The sequence below is a fragment of the Mya arenaria genome, chromosome 5, assembly GCF_026914265.1.
Source record: "Mya arenaria isolate MELC-2E11 chromosome 5, ASM2691426v1".
Taxonomy (NCBI): Eukaryota; Metazoa; Mollusca; class Bivalvia; order Myida; family Myidae; genus Mya; species Mya arenaria.
This window is the reverse complement of record NC_069126.1, coordinates 37,823,870-37,842,330: the sequence shown is the minus strand read 5'-3', so window position 1 is coordinate 37,842,330 and position 18,461 is coordinate 37,823,870. Positions and strand designations below refer to the sequence as shown.

Here is an 18,461-nt window from a genome sequence, read left to right as displayed (position 1 = left end):
AAATTGTAAGTTGAAAAAGGGGCATAATTTTGTCAGAATGCTTGATAGAGTTACCTCGTCCTGTGTACAGGTTGGGGGCATGATGGTGAACAAGCGTGCAAAGTTTCAAAGTCAGATGTCAATGGACTTTGAAAATATTTGAGGTGGTACGCAAACACGGTAATTCTAAGTAAAAAAGACATTTTCCATTCTCTGGAGGTGGTATGGAATTCCAGACGGAATTATCTTGAACAGGATTTTTTGTCCATAAAGGTCCTCTCGAGCTTCAGCAACCAGGTGGCTATAAAAAAAGAACCAATACATTTGTGCTTTTACAGAATGTTAAAATGTATTAAGAAGTATTGAGGGATAAGTCAAAAACCTGAAATTTATAAAAAAAGCAAACAAAATAGATCATTAGAAAATGATATAACCTCATGGCCGTGACCGGAAATAATTTACAAACAGCATGAAACAATGTTATTTAGGAATGAAACAAACAGAAAAGATAAACTTAAAAAATTCAAACACGCTACTGTTTGGATACATTTTCATGAAGTGATTGTGAAATACTAAGTAATGTCTAATCCAATTTGAGTTCGGCTGGCTGGCCTGTCATCATCCTCATCTCCAACCTGTTGCAAACATTAACAAATTAATATTAAGTTATTAAGGAATTGGATTACTAAAAAATGTCCACTATACCTGGTTGATGTAATTACTAAAAATCTTATTTTCATAAGGACATTCACTAGCTTCGAGTTGGGTTGGTGAAGCTGGCATCTATACACCAGTCAATTGTAACCCCCCCCCCCCCCAGGTCCGGGGACTAGCAGGGACTTTGACTTCTGGTCAAGCCAACCCCGGCTAAAATCTCCGCCCTGCGGGGATGACCAAATGGTAAAATCCCTGCCAAATGCCCGGGCACCCCAGGGACTCTTGGTATGCCCATTCCCCGCTATATTTTGTGCAAAAACAATACCACCGCATTTATCCGGCACTGCGGGGCCACGTGAAAGGTAACAAGAACTATCACTGAAAAGGATTAATACCCCCGAACGCCGCCCTGATAAGAAATTGCAACTATTTGGAAAGCCAACCTATAAATGACAACTTTATTTTATGGACTACTGTCATTGTAATTTGCTAAAATAGTGTTATGATTCATGTACACTGAACTCCTTCTCATTGTGCTGTACCATTGTATAAAGGTTTATTACAATCCATCCGGTAGATTTCAAGTTATGCTCCGGACAAGAAAAAAGTAACAAAGGGTAATAACTCTGTAATTGGCTCAAATAGAATTGCGGTTTCTATATACTGCACTTCCTCTCATTATGATCTATAACTGTATGAAGTTTTATTTAATTCCATCCAATAGTTTTCATGTTATGATCCGGACAAGAAAAAATAACAAAGGGCAGTAACTCTGTAATAAGCTGAAATAGAATTGAGGTTCCTATACACTGCACTTCCTCTCATCATGATCTATCACTGTATGAAGCTTTATTAGATTCCATCCAATAGTTTTCAAGTTATGCTCGGGACAAGAAAAAAGGATTAAAGGCCATACCTATGTAATTAGCTAAAATAGAGTTATGGTTCTTGTGCATTGCACTTCCTCTCATTGTGCTTTACCATTGTGTGAAGTTCCAATGAATTCCATACAGTACTTTTCAAGTTATACTCCAGGGTCCATATTACAGACGCATCTTAATATTTATTTTAAGTAATATTTTATCCTTGAATAATTTCCTTAGGTACGGAAAAAAATAAAGATTTTCTTAAGTAGTATTCCTAAAAAATCTTAAGGAAATCTTTCGTAAAATATTTCTTATCTTTACTTTTAACCTTAAAAAATATCTATCCGCGTTTCTAAGGAACTTCGGTAATTCCGTGTCTAAATATAGAACGGATTTTGGAATTCCAATTGTTCGCCAACTAAATATAGAACCGGAAGCTGGAATTCCGGTATTTTCCAGCACAAAAATAGAACCGGAATAAGGAAGTGCGCACTAAATATATCGTGCAGACGGCATTTGTCATTGTTTACCTTTGTAAATATGGAAAAACAAGAGGTCAAGAAACGTTCTCCGAATTTTTCCCTGCATGATTGTATGCTGTTGGCAGAGGTTATGGGAGGACCAAGCGGAACACAAAATCTAACCCGTTACCAATACGTGCATAACAAGCACACACCCTGTGAGTGTATTTGTACAACTAAAATATATCTAAGCAGTAGTCAGTGTTTGTATCACAGAGGCAGCAGAGTGCGTTGTTGATTTGACACACCCCTTTGACCACGCCCCCCCCCCATTTTTTTTAAATCCAAGTCTCATTTATAATGATGGTGAACTTGTTACTATTGATAACTTACAAAAAAAATGTTTTTTGGAACTTTTATTCTGTTATCTTTGTAATGTACAAAGTTAAGATAATCAAAATTCCAACTACACACCCTGCCCCTGTGGTTTGTTCAAAAGTCAGACCGAACAGTCGAAATATTGAGACTAGTGTGATCTTATGTGTGTATCAAAACTTTTTCACATACATTTTTTTTAGCGTTGTATTAGAAAGTTTTGAATTTAGACACATTGAGTGCATTTTAAAGAGCTACAGACTCATCTATTCTTATTGTTTTTTTGTTTTTGTTTAAGCTATTACAACAAAAACCAAGCGGCACATGTGGGAGGAAACCATACCAAAGATGTATAACGCTGGGTCAGAGTTCCCACGCTCATCCATTGATCTTCTGAAGAAGTGGGACAACTTGGTGCAGAGGCATAATAACTTATACCAAGATTACATCCAAAATCAACAAAAAACTGGTATAATTCATTAAATTCATTAAATGTATTTTTGTTGCTATTCATATTCTATGTTCAGTACACAAAAGTAATGCACTTTATGGATAAAATTGCTGTCAAAATGGCTTTTCTTTATATAAACTTTTATTCTTCATATTGTGTGTCATATAATTGAAGTGACAATCTTATTCAAAATCAATACATTCACATGTAAAACATACATCACTTTTGACTGAAAAACCTTTAGCTACTTACTAAATAATGCATTTATGGAAATTAATAAATACTGGTAACAAGATAACCGTGTATTTAATAGCAGAAAGCGCAAAAATAATAAACTTATACTACTTACTAAATAATGAATTTATAGAAAAAATTAAATACTGATAAGGCCAAAAAAAAATTGTTTGTTTAGGGTAACCTTCCCAAAATTTCTAGGTAGGGTAGGTAGGGATTTTTATTTTCTTCAAAATCTGTCGTAAGTTCAGAGTGTTTTCTTGCACATGGCAGTCTTTCCTACATTACTGTCATTGCCTGACTTTGTTTCATCATATAAACAATAATTCTGATTAAAATCTGCATTTTTCCGCCCTTCGTAACTCTCTTTTCGCTAACGAATACTTTTTTTGCTCAGAAACGGAAAAAAAATAGTTAGGGTCAGCACATTTTTATAGGTAAGGTCGGGTTACCCGAAACAGACATATTTCTTTTTAAGGCCTAACAAGATTTTAACCGTATATTTAATAGCTGAAAGCGCAAAACAATATTAATGATTGGTGAACGCTTAAAGATTTACTATGGTCTACTATAGTCTCATAAAGAAGAAATACCGTGTTTTATGCTTATTTCTTTCAAATTTAACTCGGTACCCTTCATAAGAACATTTGTGTTCGATTTGTTTATAAATACATTTATGACACTAGTAAGGAAAAGCATATGTCATGTGTTTGCAAATTTATCATTTTAATATTGCAACAGTTGATCATGTATCAAAAAATCTTAATACAAGGAATTACTATTGTTTATCCATTTTTTCGATTATGTTCCACAATGATAATCATTTACACTGCACTTATTCCAGGTGGTGGACCTAATGCTGGGACCATTGGTCTATTGACAGATGCTGTAATATCTGTAGTTGGGAAAAAAGCCTGCGGCCTAATTGGAATCTCAGGCCAGGCCGGAATGCCAATGGACTCGGGATTTCTACAGCTGCCCTCCAACAAGTAAACTCATTAATCGTTGCATGTATAGCTGTAATAGTTACCCCCCCCGACCATATTGAGTGTAACAGATACTGCTTTTGTTACCATTAAACAGCTAAATACTGGGATTTCTCGCTACCCATTTCTAATGTAAAAGCAGGGTTGGTTTCTTTTGCGATCAGATATGAGATTTTTCACCATGTTGATTTCTAGCCTCTTACATTTTAAGTGAGTTGCAAACACCTTAACTTTAGAACCACTCTTCTTATCCATGTTTCCTTAGTGCATCAGACTAATATTTTTATAGTATCATTCATATATAGAAAGACAACACTGCGATAAATAAAAAAAATGCATTCATTCAAGTGTTTGTTATTGCTTATAAAATTGTAAAGATTAAATAAATAAAGCTAATGACATGTAATAACTAATGGGGTTATCATTTTTTAATTGTTCACCTGCAGCACATGCTCATAGATGAAACATAAATAAGCACTCCATTCTTCCAGGAGTGGGTGCATTAATAAGTATTAACACTGTACATACAAAGAACTTTTATAAAAAGAATGAAGTTACATATTTTTAACAAATTGTTCAGGTAGTGAATGCATCTTGATTGATTAAACTGTTTTCATAAATGTTTTATGTATCACAAACTGAACATTTTAATTTCATTGCAATCATAAACCAGAAAACTGTTTATATTTTTTCAGTGTGTCCACAGGCATTTCCACAACTAATGGGAGTGATCTTAACAGGTAAAAGTATGGCTATAATAAAAGCAACTTTTAACATAAATGTTAGGATTAAGAAACAATATCAATTTGCAAATATACTGTCTGACAGTTAAGTTAATATGTAAACTGGTTATACATATTATCAGTTATCTCATACTGATACATTTCTGTTTAGATTGTGATGAAAGCTATCACTATATATAATAAATAGAAAATTTGTATCTAGTTCAAGTGAACAAAGGAAGAGGCCACAAGAACAACAACAACAGGGTTATGTGAAAAGCTAAAAAAGACATTTTCCATTCTCTGGAGGTGGTATGGAATTCCAGACGGAATTATCTTGAACAGGATTTTTTGTCCATAAAGGTCCTCTCGAGCTTCAGCAACCAGGTGGCTATAAAAAAAGAACCAATACATTTGTGCTTTTACAGAATGTTAAAATGTATTAAGAAGTATTGAGGGATAAGTCAAAAACCTGAAATTTATAAAAAAGCAAACAAAATAGATCATTAGAAAATGATATAACCTCATGGCCGTGACCGGAAATAATTTACAAACAGCATGAAACAATGTTATTTAGGAATGAAACAAACAGAAAAGATAAACTTAAAAAAATCAAACACGCTACTGTTTGGATACATTTTCATGAAGTGATTGTGAAATACTAAGTAATGTCTAATCCAATTTGAGTTCGGCTGGCTGGCCTGTCATCATCCCCATCTCCAACCTGTTGCAAACATTAACAAATTAATATTAAGTTATTAAGGAATTGGATTACTAAAAAATGTCCACTATACCTGGTTGATGTAATTACTAAAAATCTTATTTTCATAAGGACATTCACTAGCTTCGAGTTGGGTTGGTGAAGCTGGCATCTATACACCAGTCAATTGTAACCCCCCCCCCCCCCAGGTCCGGGGACTAGCAGGGACTTTGACTTCTGGTCAAGCCAACCCCGGCTAAAATCTCCGCCCTGCGGGGATGACCAAATGGTAAAATCCCTGCCAAATGCCCGGGCACCCCAGGGACTCTTGGTATGCCCATTCCCCGCTATATTTTGTGCAAAAACAATACCACCGCATTTATCCGGCACTGCGGGGCCACCTGAAAGGTAACAAGAACTATCACTGAAAAGGATTAATACCCCCGAACGCCGCCCTGATAAGAAATTGCAACTATTTGGAAAGCCAACCTATAAATGACAACTTTATTTTATGGACTACTGTCATTGTAATTTGCTAAAATAGTGTTATGATTCATGTACACTGAACTCCTTCTCATTGTGCTGTACCATTGTATAAAGTTTTATTACAATCCATCCGGTAGATTTCAAGTTATGCTCCGGACAAGAAAAAAGTAACAAAGGGTAATAACTCTGTAATTGGCTCAAATAGAATTGCGGTTTCTATATACTGCACTTCCTCTCATTATGATCAATAACTGTATGAAGTTTTATTTAATTCCATCCAATAGTTTTCATGTTATGATCCGGACAAGAAAAAATAACAAAGGGCAGTAACTCTGTAATAAGCTGAAATATAATTGAGGTTCCTATACACTGCACTTCCTCTCATCATGATCTATCACTGTATGAAGCTTTATTAGATTCCATCCAATAGTTTTCAAGTTATGCTCGGGACAAGAAAAAAGGATTAAAGGCCATAACTATGTAATTAGCTAAAATAGAGTTATGGTTCTTGTGCATTGCACTTCCTCTAATTGTGCTTTACCATTGTGTGAAGTTCCAATGAATTCCATACAGTACTTTTCAAGTTATACTCCAGGGTCCATATTACAGAAGCATCTTAATATTTATTTTAAGTAATATTTTATCCTTGAATAATTTCCTTAGGTACGGAAAAAAATAAAGATTTTCTTAAGTAGTATTCCTAAAAAATCTTAAGGAAATCTTTCGTAAAATATTTCTTATCTTTACTTTTAACCTTAAAAAATATCAATATCTATCCGCGTTTCTAAGGAACTTCGGTAATTCCGTGTCTAAATATAGAACGGATTTTGGAATTCCAATTGTTCGCCAACTAAATATAGAACCGGAAGCTGGAATTCCGGTATTTTCCAGCACAAAAATAGAACCGGAATAAGGAAGTGCGCACTAAATATATCGTGCAGACGGCATTTGTCATTGTTTACCTTTGTAAATGTGGAAAAACAAGAGGTCAAGAAACGTTCTCCGAATTTTTCCCTGCATGATTGTATGCTGTTGGCAGAGGTTATGGGGAGGACCAAGCGGAACACAAAATCTAACCCGTTACCAATACGTGCATAACAAGCACACACCCTGTGAGTATATTTGTACAACTAAAATATATCTAAGCAGTAGTCAGTGTTTGTATCACAGAGGCAGCAGAGTGCGTTGTTGATTTGACACACCCCTTTGACCAGGCCCACCCCCATTTTTTTAAATCCAAGTCTCATTTATAATGATGGTGAACTTGTTACTATTGATAACTTACAAAAAAAATGTTTTTTGGAACTTTTATTCTGTTATCTTTGTAATGTACAAAGTTAAGATAATCAAAATTCCAACTACACACCCTGCCCCTGTGGTTTGTTCAAAAGTCAGACCGAACAGTCGAAATATTGAGACTAGTGTGATCTTATGTGTGTATCAAAACTTTTTCACATACATTTTTTTTAGCGTTGTATTAGAAAGTTTTGAATTTAGACACATTGAGTGCATTTTAAAGAGCTACAGACTCATCTATTCTTATTGTTTTTTTGTTTTTGTTTAAGCTATTACAACAAAAACCAAGCGGCACATGTGGGAGGAAACCATACCAAAGATGTATAACGCTGGGTCAGAGTTCCCACGCTCATCCATTGATCTTCTGAAGAAGTGGGACAACTTGGTGCAGAGGCATAATAACTTATACCAAGATTACATCCAAAATCAACAAAAAACTGGTATAATTCATTAAATTCATTAAATGTATTTTTGTTGCTATTCATATTCTATGTTCAGTACACAAAAGTAATGCACTTTATGGATAAAATTGCTGTCAAAATGGCTTTTCTTTATATAAACTTTTATTCTTCATATTGTGTGTCATATAATTGAAGTGACAATCTTATTCAAAATCAATACATTCACATGTAAAACATACATCACTTTTGACTGAAAAACCTTTAGCTACTTACTAAATAATGCATTTATGGAAATTAATAAATACTGGTAACAAGATAACCGTGTATTTAATAGCAGAAAGCGCAAAAATAATAAACTTATACTACTTACTAAATAATGAATTTATAGAAAAAATTAAATACTGATAAGGCCAAAAACAAATTGTTTGTTTAGGGTAACCTTCCCAAAATTTCTAGGTAGGGTAGGTAGGGATTTTTATTTTCTTCAAAATCTGTCGTAAGTTCAGAGTGTTTTCTTGCACATGGCAGTCTTTCCTACATTACTGTCATTGCCTGACTTTGTTTCATCATATAAACAATAATTCTGATTAAAATCTGCATTTTTCCGCCCTTCGTAACTCTCTTTTCGCTAACGAATACTTTTTTTGCTCAGAAACGGAAAAAAAATAGTTAGGGTCAGCACATTTTTATAGGTAAGGTCGGGTTACCCGAAACAGACATATTTCTTTTTAAGGCCTAACAAGATTTTAACCGTATATTTAATAGCTGAAAGCGCAAAACAATATTAATGATTGGTGAACGCTTAAAGATTTACTATGGTCTACTATAGTCTCATAAAGAAGAAATACCGTGTTTTATGCTTATTTCTTTCAAATTTAACTCGGTACCCTTCATAAGAACATTTGTGTTCGATTTGTTTATAAATACATTTATGACACTAGTAAGGAAAAGCATATGTCATGTGTTTGCAAATTTATCATTTTAATATTGCAACAGTTGATCATGTATCAAAAAATCTTAATACAAGGAATTACTATTGTTTATCCATTTTTTCGATTATGTTCCACAATGATAATCATTTACACTGCACTTATTCCAGGTGGTGGACCTAATGCTGGGACCATTGGTCTATTGACAGATGCTGTAATAATCCAACAAGTAAACTCATTAATCGTTGCATGTATAGCTGTAATAGTTACCCCCCCCCCCCCCGACCATATTGAGTGTAACAGATACTGCTTTTGTTACCATTAAACAGCTAAATACTGGGATTTCTCGCTACCCATTTCTAATGTAAAAGCAGGGTTGGTTTCTTTTGCGATCAGATATGAGATTTTTCACCATGTTGATTTCTAGCCTCTTACATTTTAAGTGAGTTGCAAACACCTTAACTTTAGAACCACTCTTCTTATCCATGTTTCCTTAGTGCATCAGACTAATATTTTTATAGTATCATTCATATATAGAAAGACAACACTGCGATAAATAAAAAAAATGCATTCATTCAAGTGTTTGTTATTGCTTATAAAATTGTAAAGATTAAATAAATAAAGCTAATGACATGTAATAACTAATGGGGTTATCATTTTTTAATTGTTCACCTGCAGCACATGCTCATAGATGAAACATAAATAAGCACTCCATTCTTTCAGGAGTGGGTGCATTAATAAGTATTAACACTGTACATACAAAGAAATTTTATAAAAAGAATAAAGTTACATATTTTTAACAAATTGTTCAGGTAGTGAATGCATCTTGATTGATTAAACTGTTTTCATAAATGTTTTATGTATCACAAACTGAACATTTTAATTTCATTGCAATCATAAACCAGAAAACTGTTTATATTTTTTCAGTGTGTCCACAGGCATTTCCACAACTAATGGGAGTGATCTTAACAGGTAAAAGTATGGCTATAATAAAAGCAACTTTTAACATAAATGTTAGGATTAAGAAACAATATCAATTTGCAAATATACTGTCTGACAGTTAAGTTAATATGTAAACTGGTTATACATATTATCAGTTATCTCATACTGATACATTTCTGTTTAGATTGTGATGAAAGCTATCACTATATATAATAAATAGAAAATTTGTATCTAGTTCAAGTGAACAAAGGAAGAGGCCACAAGAACAACAACAACAGGGTTATGTGAAAAGCTGAGAATGCAAATTCAAAATTCAAAATGCAATAATTTTATTGTGTGTTGTTTTTTCCAACTACTTTAATTGTAAATGATATCTGTATTTTATCATTTGTACCAAGTATTTATATCTCCTAAAACCATTACAGTGCATCAACATGGGGAATAAGTGCCAGTTCCAATGCAAGTCTTAGTGCCAGTGAAGACTTGGTTACAAATTACAGGTAACTTTTCAGGACTGTATCATTTATTATTATTATAAGGAGTTGCCAAAACGGTCAATTTTTGAGAGTGCAAGTTAATGCTGAAATTCACTTGTGTGTGTATATATATTGGTCCAGGGCTGGTCATATTTTTCAATATTGGGTCAGCAAATATATATACATGTAGTACCATTTCAGGGTTTGCTCTCACCAGATATGGTTTCCTTTCCCCTGTATATCCCATAATGGGTCATCTTATAATCTCTGCAACTTATATTATACAATGAAGTACAATTATACTTCAGTAGTTGTTAAAACTTGCAGCTGTTATGTTCTTCATACATCAATATATTATAAGTCATTTTTTTTCAAGCTATTCATTTTTAATGTAATGATTTTTTTTTCTTTCAGCCCAGTTCAGATGGTGACAGACCTTAATGTGACCAGTGAGACATACAACATGTAAGTAACACATTCATGCCAATTTTTTTACTGCAAACTGTGTGAATAATGTCTATTCATAAAATGAAGTTGTAAACTTTTCATCAGCACATCATCCAATGATTTCAGGCCATGGCACAATCTAAAACAAAGGATAAAAGTTGTCACTGTTAATAAATGAACTGTATATGTATGTACAAAGTAGAAAAAAGTCTCACAATCAATTCTTGTACTGTATTTATCAGTACCAAGTTAACTTATAATATGTTACTGAATGAAACTTTATACAAAATGCTTATACTTATATGGCAAACCTGTTTCTGTGGTAACTTTGTTTGGGGTGTTCAAATCACCTTTAGTGATAGCTCAAGTTTCTTTTTATACTTGTAATTAAAACTGACTTATTGTTTGCAGCAGTGACTCAGTGATCTGCACCTGTTCCTGCCATACTGTGATGCAAGGTTTGCGGGAAGAGAAGCTACGGCTCCAGATCAGGGTGCTCAAAAAACAGCTTGGCGAAGAATGATTATAGCCTCGGATTCATTTGTACTTTTAATGTTCAGGTATAAGATCATAATATATTTCACGGAGTGACCACCAAAATCTCTATTTCACAATTGGTGTAGCTCATCTGTGAAATATTGGCTTCTGGGTTTACAATGTGAAATATTTTGCTATCTTACACTGAATTCAACACTTCTTTTATTATATGCATAAATATATGAGATAAAATAATTAAAATTTATTGGAAGTTTTTCAGGCAACCGGCCAAAATTTAGGCAAATGTAATGTCATTTCAGAATTGACATCATAAAAAGTGTGTACCAGCACTTTGCACGTTCATTTTGTATATGCATTTCCTTTCAGTAGGAGCTTGTTAAATTTAAAAAAATAAAGAATGATATCAAAATGTTATTTCACCTATTGAAATATCCTTTTCAATTCATCGGTTAATCTCTATATATCATTATAGAGGATATAATAAAACAAGAGGCCCAAAAGGGCCTATGCTCTACTGGCATGGCTTTTGTGGTCATATCAATCCAGAGCATGTATGTATGGGTAAAAGGCAACAGACATATAGTTTATGTTTTGTGTTTGGGTTACCTGAAAACGTAGCACGTTCAACATCTGAGCCCAGAAAGTATTGTAAGCAGATTAGTTGCATGAACTATTTTAATATGTGCCAAGTAAAAGTCATCTGACAAAAAAAAATGCTTTCAAAACTGTACTCATAGTAAAATTTTCTGTAGTTTTAAAAGTTAAAAAAAGTTGGTCAAAAGGTCAAAGTCAAGGGCATCCTAGGACAACATTGATCAATTTGAACAAACATTCACAATCAATTGTGCTGAGATGGATGCACGAACACACAAAAAGATTTTCAAACCTTTCCAGATTTATGTTTACCAAACCTGTGAACCCTGGGTGTGGCCAGTAATGACACCAGGTGCATAACTTAAACATTCACAACCAATTTTGTTAAGATGAATGCGCAAACTACAGAACTTAAAGCTAAAAAATGGCCTTTGGGCTTTCAACAAGAACAAGGCAGAGTAATTCACAAAATCAACTGCAGAAGCAAAAAGCAAATTTTCTCTCAAAATCCTAGACTTGCAAATTGTCTCCCTTAACTCTAGACTTGAATTAACATATACATGTAAACTTGGCTAAAAATAGAATTCGCTCATGCAGACCTGGCTAAAAATAGAAAGCATTTCTTTAAAACTTTCATGGCCCATAATCTAGGCATTCATGGGCGGATCTTGCTGGTTTTCGAAAGGAACCAAGCTTTAATGGATATCTAGATACTGTACAAGTTTCATCGAGATATAATCAAAACTGAAGACTGTATCGTGTTCACAACCAATTGTTTACACAATAGCATTTTTTATACTATCAAGGGCCATAATCTAGGCATGCATGGGCGGATCTGGCTGGTTTTCGAAAGGAACCGAGCTCTAATGGATATCTAGATACTGTACAAGTTTCATCGAGATACAATCAAAACTGAAGACTGTATCGTGTTCACAAGCAATTGTTTACAGACGCACGGACGCATGGACGCACGGATGCACATACTACGTACACATTACCATCGCATAAGCTCTTCTGGCCTTTGCCAGTAGAGCTAAAAACTTACATGTACTGCTTAAAAGTAGGTGTTGGCGAAGTAATCTCTGTACTGCATACCATGTTGAGGAGCAATGTTGTTGTCCATGTTGTTAGCATTGCCGCCGTCATCAATCACATCTGGCATTGGTATGTTCCGCGCTTTACAGATATTGTGCAAAACAGCGCAGGTCAGAACAATTCTGTAATTTAGAGAAACAATGGAATGTTCTTATTCAGAAATTTAAGAACACTACTGTTCAATTTCAGAATAATTATGTTAACACTGCAAATAACTTGTTTTCTTTAATGTTTTTGAATTAATGAATTGATACACTTTAATAGTATAGATTTTCAGTGATTTTTTGGGAGATTATTTTTACAGCCTGTGCCTTGCAATTTGGAAAAAAGGTTCACTTTGGGAAAAATAAACAGGTCACATTGGCTTAAGTCATGGCAAATATACATGTTTTTACCTTTTTATGAATACATTATCATGTGAAAGAGTAAGTCTTGTAGAGATTTTGTTCATTTTCAAGAAATTCATTGTTTTTTTTATTTATTAAAGTAGCCTTCATTAATTAACTTGGAAAAAATATATGATTTTGGTGGGGGGGAGGGGGGAGAATAACACGAGGGTAAAGAGCCTTTAGAAGGCAGTAAATTGCAACCAAAAGAGCAAAAAAAAAAAAATTGAAACAAAGCTGTTTCATATTATGTATTGAATCTAATAAAATTAAATGTATTAAAAACCTAATATGAAAAAATCAGTTGTATATTCAGATATTGTTTCAGAAAATGTCTGTTAATCCAGTATGTAAGTAAACATTAAAATCAACAAACCACACTGACCAAAAATAATAATAATACCATAAATGTGTTTTTTAAATGGATTGAATTTACAAATATTGTCAATTTAATTTTGTAAATTTGAAAGGGTTCTTTCAACAACATTAAACAAAAAGGCTCCATACATTGTCTAAACACAGTATTAAGTGCTTTTTGGTTATTTCAATGTATTAGGATTTGAGTGTTAAATAGTAAATACATGTCAGTACTGGGTGTTTGTATGTAAAAAGAAATCATTTTTAACTGAATCTTTAATCATATTAAGAGGGTTAATGCACCCGGTGAAAGGTTGTTTTCATTTTCTAATTTAACATATGTTTGCATATATATATATAACTGGAACAGTGAGCTCATGAGTTGTATGTTTGACATGTTATGCTGTAACTTTGCTGGACATAACAAATGCAGGAATGAGTTGAATAAAACAGTATGTGTTCAGTAAATTTTCTGTGTCATGCTTATGTTTGTACCAGTAATGCTCCTGTAATTAAGCTTACACAAATACTTGCTTGTTTTTTAACTAAAAACTTTCCTTAAAGTTTTGGCCTAAAGTTTTGGCCTATGTATTTTGTCTAGGACACAATAGCTAAAATTTTCAGCTCAATGTCACCATAAAACGTTTGATATAAACCTCCAAATCAGTAGGGTCACCTACCCATGATCAACATGTCCATCAAGTTCCTGGGCCAAACATGTGCATTGTTTCATTAGGAACTACTCTTCTGACAATGGCCACATGCCCATACATCAGTTTTGTTTTTGTTTGAAAAAGTGCATGAAACTTAAAAGTATATTTTTTATGCAATTTTTGTTTTGCATATTACTAATACCTGCAAGCTTTTTCTGGCTGCACCCTAATTTCACCATGGAGAACACCGAATCGTCTTTTAAGTTGGCCTATGCCTCTCTCCACCTTGGCTCTAGTAATTTTATGGGATCTGAAAAAAAAAAATATATATAGAGGATATTTGTTTATTTCAGTGTAAGATCGTATTTTATTTCACGAGTGTCATAGAAAAACATATTTTCACGAGTGGCGAAGCCACGAGTGAAAATGTAGTTTTTTTATGATCACGAGTGAAATTAAATACGATCTTACACTGAAATAAACAAATTTTCTGTTTCTTTTATGCTTATTTTCGGAGTTTTATTTGTTTTTTTATTTATTTCTGAATTACCCCCTTTTTTGAAAAGGGTGGGCTTTATACCGCTACCCGTGGGGCGCCCCTCATGCATAATTATAGCTGTCAACTTTTCTACTTTCAGTTTGCTGAGAAACAGTTCTCTGCTATTCATTCTTATAGCTTAATATTCGCTCGTTTTTTATTGCAAAGCTTTATGAACAGTAAAAAATGAAGTATTATTAGTGCACAAATGTTCCAAAAATAATGAAAACACTTTATTTTAACCAAATTACTACGCCGCTATTTATGGAATGAAACTTTGGAAGGTCAAATGTGTTAGCAAAACAAATGTGGATACTCATTGGATTTTAACCATTCTTCTTAGTTTAAGACTGCATATACGCGTGTTTTAATAGTAAGTTAATATTCAGTCATCTTACAGACCAGTCTGTTTCGCTTTAAAATGTTTGTTTTCCAGAAGAGTAAATGCCACACTAGTTTGTTGATACATTTTGAGATGTGGGTGGGGTAAAAAATATCGGATCTATCTGTAAATTGTTGTGTGAATTCTCCAGGAAGCTCATTTTACGTACTACAACGGTTAACAGTTCAAAATACATTTGAACGATGCTATAAAATGTTATTTATGTTCGAACAGTTGTTTTTGTCTGTAATTTGTTTAGAATGAAAGCAAATGTTCGAACATTCAGCTTCAAAGATCAGTAAAATGTTTAATAATCGGGATAACCGGTAATAAACGGTAAGTTGTTAGTTTCCAATTATATATTTATTTAAATTTATAAAATATTTCTTTATTTTTTTAACATTTTTTGACATAATTTACTGAAGTCCAGTGTTCTGTTTTGACCAAGACAAGTACATGTATGATAATAACAAAGGATTTTAAAAGTAGTTCTGAAAATTGATATTTTCACTCCTTATTTTGCAGTGAAAATATCAAATTGATATTTTCACTGTTGTTATTTCACTGTTAAAACCCCATATTTCATCGTAAAGCATGAAAGAAATATATATATATCATTACATATACATTGACGAGTGTAAATAAGATTATTTTCTTACCACTGCCATATCAAAGCAAATGCAACGTGAGAACATGTATGCATCAGTGTATTCAAAGGAGTTCAGAAAGAAAATAATGAAGAGGGCATTGTTGTTTTTAATTACTTTGACGAAGAAATAGGTTTAGTTATGTCTCGTGAAAGCTTCTAGTGTTACAGATCACCTTATTACATGATTAAATTTTACAATTTTCTTTCAGTGTTGACAAATGTTTTAATAATTGTTCACTTTGTTTACTATATCAATGTCATGCAGAATAATTAATTTACCTGTTGTATGCTGTTTGGCTACCAGGCTGGGGATTGAGGTATGGGGTAAGTAGCCACCTTCGCCCAGCATATCCGCTGTCCCCAAGAAGATGGTATTGACCATTAGGTACGTGACCTTCATCAAATAGGTTCCTAAGGCCACTCTGCTGAAGAATTCTGCTGTCATGTGCAGACCCTGGCCATCGGGCAACCACATTTGTTATTCTGTCAAAACCATCAAACACAACTTGTACGTTAATTGAATGGAAACCCTTCCTATTGACAAAAGACGGCTCATCCTCCGAAGGGGGCTGAATACGTATGTGGGTACCATCTATGACACCCACCACCTTTGGAAACTGTGCCAGTCCATAAAACTGTTGAACCTGTGCATCAAGCTCCCTCACTGTTAGTGGGAAACGCACCTTCCCAAAACATCAGCAGATGATTTGTCACTTCAGTCAATATTTTTGATACTGCTGGCTATGAGACATTGTGCATGTCAGCATCGTTTAGCTGAATTCCCCCTGTTGCTAAGTACCTTAGAGTAATAAGGAGTTTGTCCATAGCCGACAAACTCTTATGTCTCATTGTAGCTGGCTCCAGTGCTGGTCCAAACACAGTTTCAAGGTAATTGAGGCCTGCCCTGTTGAAGCGATACCTATCAACAAGTTGCTGGTTGGTAAGTTCATTTAGGATATTGCCCCTATCTGCCATACTGGAAGGATGGAACTAGCTGCTGAAAGTGTCTCGCCGAACTAGTCGCTAGACTTGTCAGCCAAAACCGGTCGCTGAAAGTGCCCAGCAGACTAGAACTAGCCGCTAGACTTGTCAGCCCCCACCAGTCGCTGAAAGTGTCTAGCCGCACTAGCCACTAGACTTGTCAGCCCAAACGGGTCGCTGAAAGTGCCCAGCAGACTAGAACTAGCCGCTAGACTTGTCAGCCCCCACCAGTCGCTGAAAGTGTCTAGCCGCACTAGCCACTAGACTTGTCAGCCCAAACCGGTCGCTGAAGGTGTCCAGCAGGCTATAACCAGCCGCTAGACTTGTCAGCCCCCACCAGTCGCTGAAAGTGTCTAGCTGCACTAGCCGCTAGACTTGTCAGCCCCCACCAGTCGCTGAAAGTGTCCAACCACAACTACTGCAAGACTTGTCAGCCCCCACCGATCACTGAAAGTGTCCAGCGGGCTAGAACTAGCCGCTAGACTTGTCAGCCCCCACCGGTCACTGAAAGTGTCTTGCAGAAAGAGATGCTGGACTTGTCAGCCCTACAAGCCTGTGAAAAAGCAGAAACATAATTAAAAATAATACAAACCAAAATTTGTGATGTTAAATGCCAATACTACACACCTTTATCAAAGCTGCCTATTTACAATCACAAGGCAGACAATACATAAAGATGCAAACATGTGGCTTACAATTAAATCACTCATTATTACATAAACAATTAAATCCGAAACCGAGCCTCATCCGAATACGTATTTATACTAATCAACTAGTATTTATACGACTATTAAATATTTTGCCACTTGAAGCTTCACATTTCGTGCGATAAAAGAACGATGTAATGACAGCAAAAACAGTATTATCCTTTTGTTTTAAACAAGAAAGTGCACCACTCTTTTAAAGAATAATCGTGAGGGGATGTTTTCTTTCTTTACTTCCGCTGACGCAATTCGCGTTTCAAGTCATAATGGAAACCTTTAATACGGTATTATCGGTATCTAAATATGAATACATACCTTTGGTAAACCGCCGATTGTATTATTGTCTGCAAACGATAGTTTTTGACAAAAACAGGATCAGCGTTCCTCGGTCTTGTAATTTCCTCAACTTCTAAGAATTTTTCCTCAACTTCTAAGGAAGGTTCGGACCTTCCTTATAATTTAAGGAAGAAATCGCTCCATTTAAGGAATATTTTAAGATAAAAAGTTTCTGTAATATCACTTAAAATATTTCTTAAAAATAAGATTTTTTTAGTACATTTAAGGACTTTTTGTATGAATTAAGGATAAAGTTAAAGATAAGATGCTTCTGTAATACGGACCCAGACAAAAAAGTAACAAAGGGCAATAACTCAATTTTAAGCACGAATAGAGTTATGGTTATTGTACACGGCACTTCCTCTCATTATGCTCTACCTTTGTATGAAGTTTAATCCAATTCCATCCAGTAGTTTTTAAGTTTTGCTCCAGACAAAGTTGCAACGGACTGACCAACAAACCGACCGACCACAGGGAATAAATATTATTAAAAGTTGAAAAAAACAACAACATGATAGTATTTAACAGTTTTTTCCATTGATTGTTTAATTGAATTGTCTCTGACATGAGGAAATAGTAACTAGAATATCTTTTACTTCTTATATTGATACTTATTGTTCTGGGTGGTGAAAGTTATATTCACAGATTTCCTAAACAAAGATGAAGTTTACAGATGCAACTTCACATTTGACAGTTTAGACATTATTGAGTGTTTGTATTAGATGAAAGAATCAGCCTATTTTTGTATCATTACAAAAACAGATCTCAAGTGTATGAAAATGTCCCTTGAATTACATTTTTCCTAAAACATTATTAAGTAACAGAGCTTTTTCTGCCCAATTTGGGAAAACGACCCTAGACATTTTGGATAATTTTGCGT

General features: G+C 34.4%; 2 protein-coding genes across 2 annotated transcripts; one reads left to right on the top strand and one right to left on the bottom strand.

Moving 5' to 3' along the window:
• Positions 1 to 2,042: 2,042 nt before the first annotated feature.
• LOC128235663 (uncharacterized) lies at positions 2,043 to 11,270 on the top strand. The gene is made up of 7 exons (XM_052950468.1): positions 2,043 to 2,181; positions 2,637 to 2,807; positions 3,868 to 4,012; positions 4,705 to 4,749; positions 9,911 to 9,985; positions 10,376 to 10,426; positions 10,820 to 11,270. Exons 1-7 carry the CDS (start codon positions 2,043 to 2,045, stop codon positions 10,929 to 10,931), a joined length of 738 nt encoding a protein of 245 aa, XP_052806428.1. The 3' UTR covers positions 10,932 to 11,270.
• A 4,565-nt stretch (positions 11,271 to 15,835) lies between these two features.
• On the bottom strand, positions 15,836 to 16,535 carry LOC128235662 (putative nuclease HARBI1). Its single transcript, XM_052950467.1, has 2 exons — positions 16,397 to 16,535; positions 15,836 to 16,224 (listed from the first exon to the last, which is right to left on the bottom strand). The coding sequence occupies exons 1-2, from the start codon at positions 16,533 to 16,535 to the stop codon at positions 15,836 to 15,838; spliced, it is 528 nt and encodes a 175-aa protein (XP_052806427.1).
• Positions 16,536 to 18,461: the final 1,926 nt, after the last annotated feature.

Bases quoted from the DNA above. Each gene is read 5' to 3' on its own strand.
- LOC128235662 (XM_052950467.1), bottom strand. From the start codon at position 16,535: ATGGCAGATAGGGGCAATATCCTAAATGAACTTACCAACCAGCAACTT. The intron at 16,225-16,396 runs GTTTGTCGGCTA...TCCCACTAACAG, and splicing joins AGCTACAATGAGACATAAGA to TGAGGGAGCTTGATGCACAG.
- LOC128235663 (XM_052950468.1), top strand. From the start codon at position 2,043: ATGGAAAAACAAGAGGTCAAGAAACGTTCTCCGAATTTTTCCCTGCAT. The intron at 4,750-9,910 runs GTAAAAGTATGG...AAACCATTACAG, and splicing joins AATGGGAGTGATCTTAACAG to TGCATCAACATGGGGAATAA. The intron at 9,986-10,375 runs GTAACTTTTCAG...TTTTTCTTTCAG, and splicing joins GACTTGGTTACAAATTACAG to CCCAGTTCAGATGGTGACAG.